The following is an 18,708-nucleotide window of genomic DNA, read 5'->3' on the forward strand; positions in this document are numbered from 1 at the left end:
TTTTGGGATATTTTCTTACACCCTAGACATGACCCGAATGGTTAAATCTGTCATCGGCTATGTCTCCATACAACTTAAACTTAAAGAAAGCGAATACTTACAAAAGTCAGATAGCTATAAAAAAAAACATCAACAGGATGCTCATGTGTCATCCCATGCCCTGTGTAGGCATTTGTTTGGTAACAGTTTAGTCATAACACCTAAATAAACTGATGGTTTAACTGGGCTGCTGTGTTTGTGCTGGATGATAGTATTCGCTATGGCGTTATGGCCTCAGGATATTTGCCAGTGTTGAAGTAGTCAATGTCAGGAAGATAAATTAAATGTTCTTGTGATGCAGCATCTCGCTTCGTGTCCAAAATACTTCATCAGTTAGCTAAATGGTGCTAGCTTAAAAGCTGCTAATTAAATCTCCACTCTAAAATTGTTAAACCCCTGCAGTCAGCAGCTTACATATTACAAGGAACTGTTTGGGTCTACGCCAAAGGCCCAAACAGAGAGGATCTACTTTACAGGTAACCCCTTGTTAGCATTTATATGTTTTAAAGGTGTCTATAATGTTGCTTTGCTTGTTTTCTGAATGTGCTTTCAATTCATTTTTTACAGGCGTGTGGATGGTAAAGTCTGATTTATGTGGAAGTTCACGTTAGTACCAGGTGTAAAAATCATCCCAGACACCGACTCCAAACCAGACAGACACTTTGAATTCACATGGAAGACAAAATACAGTATTATGTTTCAGCACACACACATATACACAGTGAGCATCATGAGATGAAAATGCACTTAAACTCACCTTTGACCCTGTCTCCCTTATTGAAGCTGATTTCTCGCTCTCCCTGGGCAGAGTGTGATCGAGTAGCTACAAAGACTCGTCCTGGGACGGCGCTGTAGAGGCGTCTCCGCTGGCCCGCGGTTTGTCCAGCTGTGCTTGCAGGGGCAGGCCTGGGTGGGAGGGAGGGAGCACAAGGTGGGGTGGAGGATTACAGACTGCAGTTTAAAACTCAAAGATCCCTATACTGTAGGTATAGTGATTAAATTACACAATACAATATTTTATTATGTTTTATTTTTTGAGAGAAAGGGAAAGTTTGTATTAAACTGGCTACTTCAGACTGGAAATTTGAGGACTTCTATTAGGTCATATTTCAATGATTTATTATCTTTGTAAGTCTGCAGATTCACTTAACAGATATTGAATTACCCTAATCAGTCATAATAATATAACTTATACGTCAGAGCTTCTCACTGTAAAATGTGAAAGAAATTATTGTTGCCCCACAAATTTGGAAACCAAAAAAAACACATTTAAGATTAACATTTAACCACTTTTACAAAGCTATAAGACTTTGACTCGGATAATTCATCTGGCAGTGAACATGTATACTGAACACTGCTCGAGTCCGTATTTGACGATGTTGGAATGAGAACTGGCTGTGAAGTGTGTAGGAGGAAGTATGGTGGCCATGAAAAACACAAAAAAGGCCTTATCTACAGCCAGTGTTTGCTTTGTCCATTCTGGGCTTCTGTAGAAACATAGCGGATTAACATGGCGGACTCTGTAGAAGGCGACCCACGGCATCTGGAGCTAAAACTTATTCTAAGGTAACGAAAATGCAAAGATTCCTACATTCAGGTGATTATACATTAATGAAAACATAACTATGATGATTAAACTCCATTTCTGCCAATAGATCCACCTAAATGTTACACACTGGACCTTTAAGGACTCTTTTAGGACTTGCAGACATCCGGTAGAAAGTCTTAACAAGGACTTTAGCCAGCCTAGATGAAGACAACTCACCCCCTCCGACTCTGCCTGCTCCGGTCCTCCTTGTCTCCGATCCTCCCTCTGGACGGGGAACGCGTCCTCGCCCCTCTGGGACTGCTGGAGCTTCGCAGGGTTCCTGTATGTTTATAGCCCTGTGAGAGACAGAGAGGGAGAAAGATAAGAAAACATACTGAATGCAAGATGTTTACATGTTACATATATATTTATACCTTTCACATTATTGTAGCTACATACAATATTAACTCTAATTTCCATATCTATAATAAATTATAAAAACTACCCTAATGCCATAGACTGTGCACATAGCGCACATAATGTTTATAAAATTATAACTATAATGTCTCATAAATTATGTAGTTTTATTACATGATTCTGTGTGTTTATGGGCTGTCACTCAACATGACCACTCATCCTAAAGAGGGTGATGATGGGAGCCTGTGACATTGTGATTTATTTTCTGCTGCACAATGCATAATAACTAAAGTACACGGATGGCTTATGCAAGAAAGCAAGATATAAGTTGCTGTAATAAGTACTGTTCACCAGTAGAGGTTGATAAAGGTCATCCCTTCTATTGTATAATCCCTTCAAATGTTATAATTTGTTTTAAAAGTGTTGGGATGCAGCTGCTCACGCCTCCACCTGTGGAAAAGAAATATCCATCATCTGGCCATTAACCATTTCTGTCAGCTGTCAGGTTTACAGAAAATGATGAATCTACCTTTTCTTTTATTGGAACAAACACCAAACAAATTAATCAGATGACTCAACAGAAATCCAAATCACAAGCAACACTACTTTCTGGCCATTCAAATAAAATACTGAGGACTAAGTGGATAAAACCTTCCAATCAGATGCATGTTTGGTAGAAAAGGTCCCTCTAATCGCTACAGCGTAAAATGACATTTTAATATTTAATATTATTGCATACAGTAAGACGTCTTGTTCAGTGATTGATTATTGATTATAAAAACTATATATAATGCATTAAATGTAGGTGTGCTAAAAAAAATATCCTGTGTTGACAATCATACTGAAATGCAAGTTAGTAAATACATTCAATATTTTCTTAGATGCTGCTGAAGGAATAAATTAAAGTCAGGAGCAGTTTACAAATCAATTAGTGGAGTTCGTATTTACCGAATTATTTAAGTTATTTTTATAATAAATCAGCAATGTGTGTAGTTGCTCATTGGGAAGTAACTGTAAATTTTGAGTGGTAAAAAGCTCCAGAAAACTTACTGAACAGAACTCAAGGTCAGGTTGTTTTGTCAGCTGCTGTTTCCAATGTGAAGATTTTAATCTATGAGCATCATCATTCCATTCACACACACACACACACACACACCTGCACAGAGACAATGTTGGTCGCTGGGGCATTGGGCACTGCCATCCAGTCTGGCAGGTTCATGCTGCTGTCACTGTTGGCCCGGAGGAAGGGATGAGGGTGGGGAATTGTCAGCGTCCGGGAACTCTCCCGCCTCTGGGGGGCGTACTTCGGAGACTCCACAAAGGGAACTGGGAGGTGAGGGGAGATGAGATTTTCACTGTCACTGCTCTTATTTTGCACATGCTCATACTCCACATAATCTAATCCATGTTTCTTTATAATTTCTCTGGATAAGGCTACATGTGGACACTTTTCTATATTCCTATGTATATTCTAGTTTTTAAAGCTGCGTCCTTTCTCCTGTGAAGATCCAGTGTCTTGTTTAAGATTAGTAAAATGTCTAGCATTTTAGGACATTACAAATCTCCAAACTGGCATGAAAACTGGACCTCAGCTGCTTACCCACATCTGTATCCCGGTGGTTTTTGATAATTTCTCCCAGCTCAAAATGGCCGGACATAACAGCCACCTGATAAGAACACACATACAACATTTTTGGACACAGTCATATGGCAAATGCACAAAATGAAAGAGTGGAACAAACAGTAAACTGTTTCTCCTGTAATTACTGTAGGTAGCTTCATGGGTGCTTTTACTGAAGCATTATTCTTTTCCTAAACGACCCAATTTTGCTGTTCCTCTGAACTTGCACCTCTGATGGCAACATTTAAAAGTGATGGAAACTAAATTCATGACCGTGGTGTGTTTATATATTTATAAACATACAGATCACATTCCCCTGGTGAAACACACTAAAACCTTTTTATTTTACTTTGTTTAGGTTGTTTTGATATTTTCTTCACTGCATTTGTAATTACAGTTCTACTTCAACAAGCAAAATGTCCATGATGATTCTCAGTCATCCAAGTTATAGATTATCAAAAACATATGAGTGCTTCCACGTGAGAACATATTTTTGTATTTTTTCCACCAATGCACAAATGCTTTTGACCTTTTTTTTTCACTACACAGGTCAGCACACAATCCAGCCAATTTTAAAGCTTTCTCCCTGTTGCCTCCTCTCTTGTTTTCTGTCTCGCTCACACACACAAACACAACAGATTGTCTCAGCTGGCTTTTTCTGCACTGACAGAGTTAATGTATCCAGATTAAGAGGTCACATGCAATCCTGCCACCTGGGACCTCTGTGTGCATCACAGCACAATAATGGTTTAAAGTGAAATTAGGCCCCGGCACTTTCTGCTACGTTAACTTAATAAGACACTAAACCATACAACCACCCAACATGCATAATGACCCAGCCAGGCACTCAGCCATTACCTGAAAGGGGGTCTGCCCACTGTTGTTCTTTGTGTCTTTATTTGCTCCCCGGTAGAGCAGAATTCGTGCACAGCTTTCCTGCAACAAACGATATTGATTAATGTACATTAATCGTAAAATATAAATTACATAATCACTGCTTAATGTAGATGTAATTTGTATACATTCGCTTTAGAAAGCACAGCAATTCCTTGTGTGACAATTTTACTGCAAATATATGCTGAATATTAAATATTCAATGAAACATGCTTTTAAAGTAAAGTTTATAATACAGAATATTATTCATTCTTTCAGGTTAATACATTTTTCAAATAGCTCTGATTTCATCTGTTTTGTGAGAAAGATACATAATTTAATTGGAATTCAGGAATAAGGGTCTTCTCAGATTCATGATGATAATCAATTATTTAGCAAACGTAAAAAGAGCATTTATGTGGCTTTGATCTTGTTAAACTGTCTGTTCACAAAATGAAAGTGTTCTGTTCAACCTTTATTTTAACTCTAACTAACTCAGAAATACATAAGGTAGAGACCTCATTAACAATATAACACAGTAACAAAAAGATCCTAGGAAATAAGAATCACAAATAAGAAGTCTTGGGAAAAGAAATAAGCCAAAACAACAAAACATTGAAGTAAAGCAATTCCAATTTAAAGCAATGAATGGAAGTGAAATTTTAATTGCCCTAAGGATGTAAATGAGGTAAGCTTTAGATTGTTCTACATGTTATTCCAAGTTGGGCACAATGAGGAAAAACTGAATTTTCCAAGCTGAGTAAAAACAGCTGGCCCCTGTAACGTAATCCAGTCCTTTGATCGGTTCAATAAGGGCTCACATTTAAAGACAGCAACAAAGGAATGTAAGGGGGTAAAAAACAAGCAAGGGCTTCATAAATAAATAAAACCCAGTGTCTATCACACCTCACAGAGGGAGAGAGAGAGAGAGGGCCACCCAACCTTATCATACAGGTCACATTTTCTCTACTGTATAAAATCTGACATTTCATCTCATGAAAGAGTGTTTCTACCTTGTTGTATAAAGCACAGATGTGCAAGGCAGTGTTTCCAGAGGCATTCTGGGAGGAAGAATCCGCCCCATAGAAGAGGAGGTGCTCCAGATGCTGCGAGTTACCATTCTGACAGGCCTGAGTGATCATGGAGGAAAGATGTGGAAAAGGCAAAAAGTTAATAAAAAAACAAACACAAGGTGTACCAAACAGTAAAAGAGGAAGAATGTATGTGGTTGTTTAATATAGAGAACAGAGAGGCAGAGAAGCAAACAAGGATAAAGATGAGAGTGACACAAAGAGAGGAACAGTTATAAAGTGACACCACGTTTAATTAACGCCAGCTCCAAACTCAGGGCGAGAACACAGTAAGAGAACACAAGTGAGATCCAATTATACCAATAATCATAGTTTGTCATCATTTACATACAGCAACAGCAGACATGGGAATCAAAACTATAAACATGTTCCACTTTTCTTATTAACTGTTATTATTTAGGATTTATGTGTTTTAGTTTTCAGTTATACCACGGCATTAAACATCAAATGCTCATTTCTGATTGGTTGACAGGTCTCCATTACTAATCACATATCAGGACACCTATTAAATTGCAGGTCCATCATAGCAACACTACTTAACTTCACTTTTTATCCTTTGTAAGGGACAATAGTAGAAGCCTGACAATGAATGTGATATTAGAAAATAATTCAGTGGAGTACATTTTCACCTACACTACACACACTACACACCAAGTACAATATCCTCCACATAAGTAGCCTGCAGAATTGACCTGAATGAAACAGAACTTCAATTAGTTTCAGTGGTAACACTCATGTTTACTCTACTGTTCATGTAGAAATGGCTGCTGTAAAAAAAGTCTATAATATATAAAACTCAGGGGAGGGTGCTGACGACATACATAAAACAACATAATTTGTATTGGATTTAGTGGAGATTTTTGGTGTTGATTGAACCCTGCAAAAGAAATTCAAACACTGAATACTTACAATTTGGGGGATTAATGGGAATATTCAAGACATAAAGTATCTGTAAAATATAATACACAGCAGAGGACACATTGTTGATGCTAAAATCTTTCTCGTTGTCAGTTTAAATTTTCTGTTCAAAATTTGTTCTGTTATCTTAGAGAATACACTTATTTATTACATATTTGGTGTTGAGCTAATCCAAAATTAACAGAAAGTAATCAAGTTACAATACTTTAATATTGTGATACTTGGATTAGGTTACTGACTACATTTTTACCAGGTGATAAGTGTATCGGATTACATTTTAAAAGTTACCCTCCCAACCCATGCACATACGCACACAGACAGTATAAGATGGAGGCCAAGAGTGTCTAGGAGAGCTGAAGAGACAGATGCTGATGAAGTGCGGGTGATCACACTGAGACAAAGAGGCTGATACCTTTATTTTTCTGTCCACTCCGCTGCTGGAATATGAGGCCACAGAATCAGGATGGGTGGGATGAAGGGTGAAAGGAGTCAGAGATAAAAGATGAGAGTATGCAGTGTTTCATGGCATGAATGGTTTTTTTGACGTAGACACAGTTGCTGTACATACGCAGACACTGCAACACAGAGTAGACTGCACATTACAAACAGGATGTATGCACACTTGTGCAATTCAAACAACAGAAACTAAAACCCCAAACACCCCAAGGCCAGACTTTTTTTCTCATGCTTTCATAGCACGTCCCCAAATAGACACAAATTAGGCCACTGACCCCATTAGACTGAAAGATTTTGCTCCAAGGACCCTCTATCAAAAGTTTTGCTGTTGTTTGCTGTGTAGAAATAACTGCATACACAGATCATGGGAGATAATGCAAGAAATAATGAAACCTGTGGTTAAATCATTTCTATATTTGAATATTCTCTCAATTTATCCAAAATCCCTTTTTAAAGACCCTCTAAGGGAGTGCCTTGAGGTCTTAGGGGACCCAAATAATGCCCACACACATACCTGATGTGTCTCATCCCAGCCGTTCTCGTCCTTGATGCCCAGCTTGGCTCGGTGGAAAAGGAGTGTTTCGCAGCAAGAGGTGTCTCCCCCTGTCAGCACAGTGTGGTAGAGCGGCGTCAGCCCTCGTCGGTCCTTATAGTCCGGAGACGCACCGTGAGACAGCAGGACCTGCAGGAAAAGGTAAACCACATGTACAGGCAATTCTTAAATAATGGTAGTAATCATAACAGTAAGGGAGTGTAATAAATTATGCCATGATTACTATGCAGTAAATTAATGATGACTTTTATGAGCTAACATCACATTAATAAAACAGCAGCAAGGAAAAATATCTTACGTTTTCAATTTCAAGTCTAGGAATATTCATGGAATTTTAAATCAGGAAGGGAGCACATAGCCGGGGGTTCATCGAGGTCATGCAACACCTCAGGCTGGAGAGCATTATGTATTCAATCACAGTCTGCTGTAAATCTTTATGCAGTTTAGCAGCTGTTCTCTTTCCTTTGTGGAAAACATGGACCCTGACAATGTAACACATGCTATTATCTCCCCCTGAATGAGTCTCCTCTCTACAGGTACATGTCTTCTTGGCAATTTGGGAGCTGAAATTCTGGATAAATGCCTAAAATGTAAATGTGCAGCACACCTTTAAACCAGGCAATCTCAATTTTAATGTATTTTTTTCTATCTGGTTGAATAGAATAACAGATTGTTTTGTCCATGTGCATTTTGTGTGTGGGTGGGTGTTGACTGCTGAGTGGGAGGGTCTGTTTATTCTGTCTTCAGCTTGTTTGCTTATACAGTAACACAAATGAAGATAATACTGCATCAGTTTCAGGGCAAGCATCCATCTTGCAGATATATAGCGTGGACTAGCTTGGATTTTTCTCCTTTTATGGCATGACAATGAAAACTCATTACTTGTTATGATTAGATAACAGCAATCCTATAAAAGGACAACAACGTGCGTGAATGTTTACCAGCAGGGCTGTATGGCGGTGGCCTCGAACTGCCTTGTGTACAGGTGTGAGTCCATCTTTGGCGCGGAAGTCAATATGAGCCCCTCCCTCCACCAGGACCCGGATGGGCTCACCTCCACCCGGCTCACACTGCACCGCCAGGGACAGAGGAGTCTCTGGCGGACACACACAAGGAGATTCAAATTAAGTTTTTAATCAGAAAGATTGTTCTAGAGCTGGAGTCTGAAAGTCAAATTATTTGGGGGGCACTGGCCTGATTGTTTGCTCCTAGGGGGGGCTGCTTGAAGACTCAGTGGGAAACTTTCAGCAATAAATTTCAACTATTTACACTCAGACTCTTCTGTCCTTGCTTTAATATTCCTGAACAACAGCAGCTTTCTCCTTGCAGGTTAGACAGAAAATAAAAACAAAAACTGTCCACCTCATTCTTTTATGTTTAAAATACATTTTGGAGTCGAGGGCACTGCAGTAAATCAGGATTCTGCTGATTGTAACTAATGTGTTTATGTCGACAAGCTCCAAAGTTTGCAGCTTGCTTTGTTAAAGAATACGTTCTTGTAAACAAAAATTATGTTTACATTCAATGTTTCCTGTTTATCCTCTAGGTCTAATAAACTATTAGAATGCATTACCTTCCTCATAAAACTTGAATAAAATCCTATGTTTACATCCATGTTTACTAGCCTGTAGTCTTTCTCCTCCCTACCTTTATTAGCACATTGCTACACTTCCTTGTACATTACTGCCACCGACTGTTCATCAGCAGAATAGCGTGAAACAACATGGTGTGTGAATTGTGCAGCCCACGTCAACAAACACACCCATAGTGCTGCTAGTGATCAAAAAGTCTGCTTCTTTAAGTCTGAAATTAACCAGTCTTCAGGCATAAAACTTTATCTTTCGTGTGATTTTTGTGTGATTTGTATATGTATATTGTACGCTCCAATGCACCAAGACAAATTCCTCGTAGGTGTAAAAACTTACTTGGCAATAAATCTAATTCTGTTTCTGATTCTGATTCTGAGTAAGTATCTTGACGTTAGCTGGGGAAGTAATTTTGCAAGTTAACATTAGTGAACTAATACCCACTTTGCTAGCGATTTTGCTAACGTTACTGAGAAAGTAAGCTAAGGTTAGCTAGCCGACTACAGCCCAGCCAGGCTAAATATCCTGCAAATGGTAAGCCAGCCAGATCAGCCCCATGAGTGTGAAGCTAGCTAACAGAGAGAAGGTAACTGACAACACTGACCATTATCATTCAATTTTGCAGCTTTAATAGAAAACTTTGTCTAAACTAAGAAGCAGAAAAAGAAATGCGAAACAGTAAAACGATCAGGCTGTTTGAACTCGGTGACCTTATGAAATTGTCACGTGAGCCGTTAGTTACATCTGTCGGAATTAAATAAATTTTAATCCCAGTTTATTCTACTGCACACCCTGAGATAATTAAACTAACTCAGTTTTCCTGCAAATGTTGAAACTTAGCTCTGCTAAAAAAAAGTCAGGCAAAATAAAAGCTTCTCTGGGGGTTTATCTCTTGGTTTCATCCTACAGGTAGCAGCGTTAGCTTCCGAATAAATCCTAAAGCTGTTTTTCGTACCAATGCACTGATACTTTGCCACATACACTGACATCAAATAAAGCAACAAATAGATTTTTTTCAAAATAAAAGCGATGCTCTGTCACAACACCTTTAACCACACTGAGCACACTTGAACGTCTTCAGCAAGAAAGTTCAATGGCACCTAGAAGGATCATAGCATTCAAAGTGTTCCCAGTAAAAACAGGGTACAAAGCGCTGGCTGCCATGGCGACAAGAGAGTTTTTGGCAAAGAGGTAAGCGGCTGAGGGCTTTTATCTTCCAACAGCTTCTGTAGATCTCAGGTACAAATAATTTGGGGGAATGTTTTGACTGCACTTCCTGTGAAGTTACCATGTCAGTTCGACTTAGGAAATGCCCATTAAAGTGATTCCCCTGGCAAAGATGGAAGTGAGCCCCCACTGACAGGAACCACATTGAATACGGAAGAATTATTTTATGCCCTATTAAAGGCACTGTGAGTCTTCCGCTGAGCAGAAAAGCATGAGGAAAGAGGAAAGACAAGCAGGGTCAAATATAACAAGTGTTCACAATGTTAGGGGTGTCTAAGTCCCAGAATCACAGAACAGAGTCTTTCTATAGGCTTTTGATTGCCTCTTTGCTCTGTACAGACAGCCAAAGACCCTAATAGTTACTGGACTGTCAGAACATCTTCACACGACCTCACAGTAAAGCAGAAACCATATGAAGCCATGAAGATGCCATCACAATATGATGCGAGTGGAGCATTTTAGTGAGCAGAGGGGTCTCATCAGGGCTCTCTGTTGCCCCCCGGTGTTATGAAGCGGAAGTGTGTTTCACACCCGTGATGACAGGCTGTGTTTTGTGTTTTGACACTTGCTCCCAGAGCGGCTGGAGTGACACACACCCAAACTGTAAATGAGCCGTCTGCTGCGCCCCCTAAGCACTAACAGGATCTGGGAAAAGCCACCAAATTGTGAACAGCACTGGCGCAGATCCTTGACAAAGTGTTAGGCCAACATATTGCAGAGCTGAGGGCAGGAAACAGAAGGAGGAGGTTTGTTGTTTGCAGAGAGTTTAAAAGTCGAGTTTTATACAGGTCATGAAGCTGCTGGCCTCCAGCGTGCTAATTTAACCGGGAGGAGATGGTTAACAGCTTGGGGTTGTTGAATCTCAAATACATGTTTGATTGACAGACACAACAATACAATAAACAGAGGGAGACCGATGAAGGAAGAGATTTGACGGTATGTGGGTGTGTAGATGGATTTATATACAGTATACATAGATGGATGGATGAAATTAGCCCTAACAAGTTAAATCAAATCTATTTTCTTTTTTCAATAAATGCACTTTATTTATTTATTTTATTTATTCGGTTCCAGTATATAACTCGAGTCCAAACATCCATACACTGGTTAACTGACACTTCTATAATTGATTTTAAGGTTTTACTTTAGTTAACTCCCTAAGAGCCACTGCATCAGTTACTTAATAAGGTTCTAAAAAGTTTCAGCTCAAGACTCAAACAAGGTTTCTGTCAACTGCTGCTCTTTAGTGAAACAAGCCCAAAACGCTTAGGTTATGCACTGACGCTAAACTTGCTATACAGAGACAGTGAGGTTTATTTTCTTTTAGCTTTTGTTAAATCATTTTATCCTTCTTGTTGTAAGCCATTTTATTCATCTCATGAATGAGAGGATTTTAATGTATAAAGAACTATGCTATCTGTTATCCTTATGGACAGATGAGGAAAATGCTAAATGACAGAAGGAAGGTGACAGGTCGTCAGGCTCTGTGGGACTCCTTACCGCCGGTGTCAGAGTCCTGGTAGTTGGGATCGAGGCCTTTGTCTATGAACTTGACCATCTTGTCCACAGCGCTGGTTTGGATATAATCCATGAATTTCTTCAGGCTGGCCTGTGTGTGGAGAGAAAAGTGCTGCTGTTTGTACTGTATGTGCATGTGAAGGACAGTACAGTACAGTATAGCACAGAGATACAGACATAGCACGTATGGTAAATTAAGAAAGGGAAAATGTATATATATATGCACAAATGTACTTACACTGACATTCATACTGTACTGATTTCACTGTGCCAGTACATTTATATGACTGAAACCAGCAATTAAAACCCTTCAGAGATCCAACTTCAGGATGAATGGGCTTCATACCTTAGTGTGCAATTTAGCCAGTTGCTTCTCATCCAGATTAGTCTGTTTGTACACCCTGGTCTTGTATCGAAACTAAACCCGATGGAGAAAAAGAGAGAGGAAGCGAAGAGTTAATCCTAACACAGAGAGCGTTTGTCCTTAATTCTCTTAGCTTTTGGCCTAGATCCACAAAATGGGGCCTGCAGATTTATTGTACAGAGACGCTTTATCTGGTTTGCTATACAAACCTCCTCTTCTACTTCACTGAAGACAAGAATTGTGAAAGAAATGTTCTGGCTTAAAGGCGGTTTAGAGCCTCCTCTGGGTCATAATATAGCATGAAAAGATAGCGACAGCCTCTACAGAAGTTGCTCTAAAGAGAGTGCTGTGACACTGCTCTAAGAAGTGTGTATGGAACTTCATTCATAAACCAGGGTTATTAATATTTTATAACCTTAACTTCAGCAACACAAGGGATATTTACAGTAAATGTAGTCTGAACTGTTGCTGTTTTTTACTTCAGTTATCTGGGATCTGGTTGCAAAATATAAAAAGCCAGGAGTCACATAATGTTAGGCAAACAAGACAATCATAATGTACTTCACTGATCTTAATGCTCTGATATATAAGACCCTATTTGGTCCAACAGCACCATGGTTGAAGTTTTTTGTTTCTTTTTTGACTATTGCATTATTGGATAACAGTGACATCTTGAGGACATGCAGGCTGCATCACAGGAAGGACTGGACTCGCACCTCTAAATATGGTACCCCTTTCTCAAAGGACTGTGGGTACTCTCTGAGCAGCCTCTCTTCCTCCAAAAACTTGGCATCGTGGCCGTCCGTGGCGGGCTGGAACAGACCATAGTTCAGGACGTCTCGCAGAGATTCGGTGAGGGAGCACAGGACCTGTTGCTTGGCTTTCCACACCGTGGCATCTGGGTTAAACCGCAAACATTTCTGTAGGAGAGACAGAAGAAGTGACTCAGCTTGAAATTCGAAGATCAATGATCGTGGGTTAACTGGAAAACTCTGAGCGTGAAGGAATAAAAAACCTTTACTTACATTAATGAACATGTTATCATGTGAAGAATCTTATAAACAGTTGTGGTTTACAAGGGATTAATAAACACAAAAATAAGCAATTAAAACATGGTAAGAAATATAAAAGGCAACAAAAGTGACGTCAACACGTAATAAATAAAAGTTATATTAAACCTAAAGAAGAACTGATGTTGAAGATGATAAAGATCCAGCCAGACTCAGCTCATTGTATGCATCGATCTAGCCACTGGAGGCCACCATACAAACTACCTGATCACTTTTAGTTAATTTGAACCAAGAAATAGCCAATAGGAACCACTTCACTTTAAAACAGAAACAAAAGGAACGTTTTATTTTCAACATAAATTGTGCAAAAGCCACAATTATTGTCAAACTAGACATTTACACTCCGTTCTGTGGCCCATGCTGGACTTGAACGAGCCACCCTCTGGTTTATCAAGCCTATGGTCTGAGCTACTGCCACACCTAGAGAAGAGAAGTCTGGGAAATATGATACATTTTGTATAACAGAACAATATTTTCCTGTCCCATTTATCATCTCTTGTCCCCTGAAGTTTATCTTTGGACCACTTGTAGAGGTCACCACTGACCTACAGACAATCCTGTAGCAGTGGACGCTCTAGTCTGACTGACTGCAGCACACTGAGGCTGTCCCCCCTCTGAACCAGCAGGGGGAGACAGCGCCAGAGCAAAGTGGGTGATCCCCAGTGGCCCTAGTGAGGAGACTGGATACGCCTGGCAGTTTGGTGCAGCTTTAAGTGTCTCCGGTGGGGTCGTGAATGGCCAAATGCATAAAGGCTCAGAGGCACAGTCAGCAAAGTGGAACGTAACTCACTACACAGATGGCTGACAGACGGTTTTTGGCACTGCTCTCTCCCTCTCTTCCTCTCTCTCTCTCTCTCTCTCTCCCTCTCCCTCTCCCTCTCCCTCTCTCTCTCTCTCTCTCTCTCTCTCCTTGGCCAGAGTGGAACTGGGTTGTTCTCTGACCTTGAGGCAGCAGCAGGATGATTGGCCCATGCAGAGTACAGCCAGCTGCAAGGATCCCTGCCTCTTACTCCATTACTGCATGGACTCTTGTCTCTAGCCAACACTTATTCTAACCCAGAACATTCTCTCAGTCATTGTCACTCATCCTAATCTCTTCACACACACACACACACACACACACACACACAGAGACACGTTTGTGTGTGTGTGTGTGTGTGTGTGTGTGTGTGTGTCCTACAGAGAAAAAGAGATAAAACCCTGCACGGGGGTTTTGTGCAGAGGAGTAACATAACATTTTCTCCCTCTATTTCATCCAGTGTCTCCGTTCGCGCACAGCCAACCCGGTCGCCATGGCAACCGGTTCATTAGTGGAGCAAGCTGCTTGTTGCCATAGAGACATCCCTGTGTTCCCTAGGAGATGGGGTACTGGGAGGGTGTGCATGTGCTTGTGTGTGAGTGTGCGCATGGGTTTTTTTTCTTTTTTCTGTGTGTGTGCGCGTGTGTGTGTATATGTGTGTGTGAGCAGCGTGGCAAAAAGAAAGCGGAGTAAATGGGAGGGAAATGTCTAAGACTTTGAGTATGAGAGCGAATGAGGAAGAAAAGGTGTGTCTGTTTGTATTAGATTAGGTTTCACACACACACACACACACACACAGATCACAAACCTACACACTGCACTTACAGTTCCAATAAAGGATGCAGACAAACACACTCTAAAATGAATCACATTCACAGCAGGAGAAAAATGAAGGATTGAAGGTTAAGGATTTAGTTATCATGCAGGAGGAATATTCCCACAGTCAGCCAGAACAATTATAAAACACTGATAATTATCATAAAATAATGGAGATTCAAATTTCTGTAATGACTTTGCTTTCGGGCCTAAAATGCTTCAGATAGTTGGAGATTTTACTGAGGCAGCCATGCTTATCATTGATCTGTATACCTCCAGGAATGTGATTGATCCCCAGCTTCTAACCGGCCAGCCAATTAGGGCTCATCAGATTTCTCCTCCCTATCAGGCCTTCGAAATGCAACTTGGCTCTGTACACAGTCTTCCCACTGATTCGTCCTATATTACAGACATCTTGTACTGTGCAAAAGCACTGTACACTGCTGACTATACAGTCACAGACAGCCTTGCAACTTGTTATAAGCCTACAGTTGTGCACTTGCAGTTGAGTGCTTGTAGCATCCTCTAGTGGTCAGATAGCTTTGTGTGTGTGAATTAAGGAAACTAAATGACTACTGAGTATTGTTTCAGAATATACAAATATAAACAAATACAAATCATTTTTATTAATAATGCTTGTTCATGCTATATTCTGGCTAATCAGTGATCAGTTAGAAAAATAACTTACAACACCAAGTGCTAGCTGGTAGTCACAGTAAAGATCCTTTACTTAAATACAAGTACCATTGCAACAGTGTAAAAATACTCCTAGTATCAGCTAAATAAATAAAAAGTAAAGCTCATTGTTGTGCAGAGGGAGATTATTTTATCACATTATAAGATAATTAACATTGATGCATCAATGCGTTAGAGGCATTTTACTGTTGTAGCTGCTCGAGGTGGAGCTAGTTTATATACAGTTCAGTAGTTTAGTGCAGTGTTTCCCAACCTAGAGGTCAGGCTATTTGAAGGGAATAAAATTATACATAAAAAAAAAGTTCTGACACACAAATGTGTAATTTGTTTTAATATCTTTGCTTTTTATTAGATAATATGATCTTTTGGGACCTCAAACAGTTATTTATATGAAAGTAAGAGGTATTAGATGACAGGTATCTCTTATTGGAACATGACAAGAGGCCCAACATGACACTGAGGATTTGTAAGGGGTCACAAGCCCAAAAGATCATTTATGGTATTTTTTTGTACAATCTCAATCTGAAAAGTAACTAGTAACTGAAGCTGTCAAATAAATACAGTGGAGTAAAAAGTATGATATTTACTTGTGAAATGAAGTAGTGTAGAAGTAGAAAGTAGTAAAAAATTAGGTGTAGCACCTCAATAAATGTACTTACTTACTGTTCTTTCCACTACTGATACTGGTAAATCCTTATTATATATATATTATTACACTATATATTATATAACAGTATCCAGGTTTGTGATCATTTCTGTGCATGTGTGCCTTGACTCCTCAACATCTCAGCCACTACGTTCTGAGAATGCAGAAACAGTTTAGTTTCTTGGTGCTCTGCAGGATTCCTCTTCTCCATCTGATCGCTTGTAATGGAAAATGAGCTACAACACAGTTTACGCTCTGCAGCACTACCCCGAGTCAGACCTTCATTTCAGCATGTTTATCATCGTTACATCATGTGCCATCATATTTTAGTTTTACTGATGAACTACGAGTGACTCGAGTCGAGGATTCACCTTCACACATAGCAGAGAAACCTGGATAAGCAGCGGTGAAATGTAACTAAATACATTTACTCAAATACTGTACTGTACAGTTTTTTAGGTACTTGAATATTTACATTTATACTTGTGTACTTTTTACCCCACTACATTTATCTGGCAGGTATAGTTAGTAATTATTTTGCACATTATTATTATTTTCCTTCATATAATATACAAAAATAGGACCAGTTTATTAAATATGGTGCATTGTTAAACTACCAAGAGAGTATATGAAGTAGGTTAAATTATTTGCACATTACCATTACAGTATGACACTGAGGCAATTTTTCAACATGATGTGTAATCAATACTTTAAATACATTTAGCTTACAATACTTTTTACTGAAGTATAATTGAGTGCAGAAGCAACCCGATCATAAACAGGATACTAGTTATATATAAAAGCACCAAATGTCACAGCTTTTATATACCTTTTATTTGATTTTCAGATTTTATCACTAAAATCTAAACGCAGCTTTGAGTCCTTCTGTTTCTCTTGTGGTTTCATCATTATGCCGACCAGAAATTCTGTCTTGCCTCCTAAAGCTGTGATCACACTTTCCCACTCACATACACCCACTCACTCTGTCCATGCTGCTCTTTATCTTCCCCTGCCTATCTCTATCTTATTCTCCCTCCTCCTCCTCCCCTTTCTAGCCATCTTTCTGTAACGACTCTATCATCTATGCAGAAATAAGAGTCGCTGAGAGTCTCCTCTCTCTGTGTCTAGCTCTCTCTATCTCTGTCCCTCTGGCCTTTTACTGCAGGCCAAGTGCAAGGGGAGTAGAAGCCTTTAATGAGATCTATGGGGAAATAACCCCCCCCCCCACACACACCAAACATGCATACACAACCGCCACACATGCCGCCAGCCATGTCACCATGTTAAGTCAACTTCCTCTGCGTACCTCTCCTCCTGAGCTCCAATCATCTCCTCCTCTCTCTAATCCTCTCTCTCGTCTCAATTTCAACCACTCCAACCCCCCCTTCCCTCCTCTTACAACGTTCACAAGAGAGTGAATTAATTTCTTTTAAGCTTCCTGTCATCCCCTCTCATCTCTGCGCCTTGTTCTCTCTTCCTCCATTGTCTCCATTTTTTTTCTCTCACTCACCAATGCTTCCCTTCCTCCTCACCTCCCATACTTCCCTCTCTATTATCTCCTTCCCTCTGTTCACCTTTAGGGCCTTTCATTAACGTACGTACAACCTATGCAGAGGCACGGTGGACTCTGTCTTGTGATCTGAGATGTCCACATATCTTAACTAGGCGCTGAAATATAAGTGTGTGTGTGATTGCGTGTGTGTGAGATCCGTATTTCAGCGTGGAAGTGTTTGTGAGGCCAAATCCTGCCTGAGGGGCTGCTGCTTATACTTCAGAGTTTGCGAGAACTCAGCTCAAGTCAAACAGCGGAGAGAACCTCATTCGTTTCACGCTGTTTAATGCACTCGGCAAGCAAATGCCAACGTGACTGCATGTGCGTGAGTTTGACAATCTAATAAACCTGCCAAACAAAACTGCTTTGACCTCCTGCTGTGGCAGAATCACACCAACAACTTGTGATACACAGATCTGACTGTCGCTATGTGCACACAAGGGAGTTAATGGACCGGTGCCTGTTTCATCAGCCACCAGTGGAAGAGACGGGATCAGTGCAGAGTACACAAGTCCACAAGCACAGCTAACTCATACATGTATAGGTTAAAACTGAGCTACTTATGATTGAAAAAAAAGTTTTAAAGTGTGTTAAAAGCATTCAAATAACAGCATTACAATGTGAAGCAAATATGTTGAAATAGTAATGAAAATGCTGTTGAAACATCAGTTATTTTCATATTTTGACCAGTAATTCACACTAACAGTGATTACTTGCAGTACTTGAAGAAGTATTTAGATCATTTGCGTAAAAAAAGGACTAGAATGTAGAATTTAGTAGCATCTAGCAGTGAAGTTGCAGATTAAAGCAACTATTCTTAATAAAAATATATTTATATTTCTGCCATTTACTGACAATAAATTCCCCTAAATCTTACACATATGACCTTCAAGTAAAACACACTGTGAAAATACTCCCTTAAAAGTAAAACTCTGGCA

The 18,708-nt window shown here is 39.8% G+C and overlaps 1 protein-coding gene across 1 annotated transcript in view; it reads right to left on the bottom strand.

Moving 5' to 3' along the window:
- Positions 1-18,708, bottom strand: part of shank1 (SH3 and multiple ankyrin repeat domains 1) — a 55,140-nt gene that overhangs the window by 30,374 nt on the left and 6,058 nt on the right. The window contains exons 2-12 of the mRNA XM_035655131.1: positions 12,908-13,111; positions 12,174-12,245; positions 11,810-11,918; positions 8,438-8,592; positions 7,458-7,625; positions 5,492-5,608; positions 4,464-4,541; positions 3,585-3,651; positions 3,141-3,310; positions 1,805-1,923; positions 797-945 (exon numbers count right to left, since the gene is read on the bottom strand). Coding sequence (XP_035511024.1) covers positions 797-945; positions 1,805-1,923; positions 3,141-3,310; positions 3,585-3,651; positions 4,464-4,541; positions 5,492-5,608; positions 7,458-7,625; positions 8,438-8,592; positions 11,810-11,918; positions 12,174-12,245; positions 12,908-13,111 — 1,408 coding nt within the window. The remainder of the gene's footprint in view (positions 1-796; positions 946-1,804; positions 1,924-3,140; positions 3,311-3,584; positions 3,652-4,463; positions 4,542-5,491; positions 5,609-7,457; positions 7,626-8,437; positions 8,593-11,809; positions 11,919-12,173; positions 12,246-12,907; positions 13,112-18,708) is intronic.

The sequence above is a fragment of the Morone saxatilis genome, unplaced genomic scaffold (assembly GCF_004916995.1).
Source record: "Morone saxatilis isolate NCDOM2014 unplaced genomic scaffold, NCSU_SB_2.0 Contig14, whole genome shotgun sequence".
Lineage (NCBI taxonomy): Eukaryota > Metazoa > Chordata > Actinopteri > Moronidae > Morone > Morone saxatilis.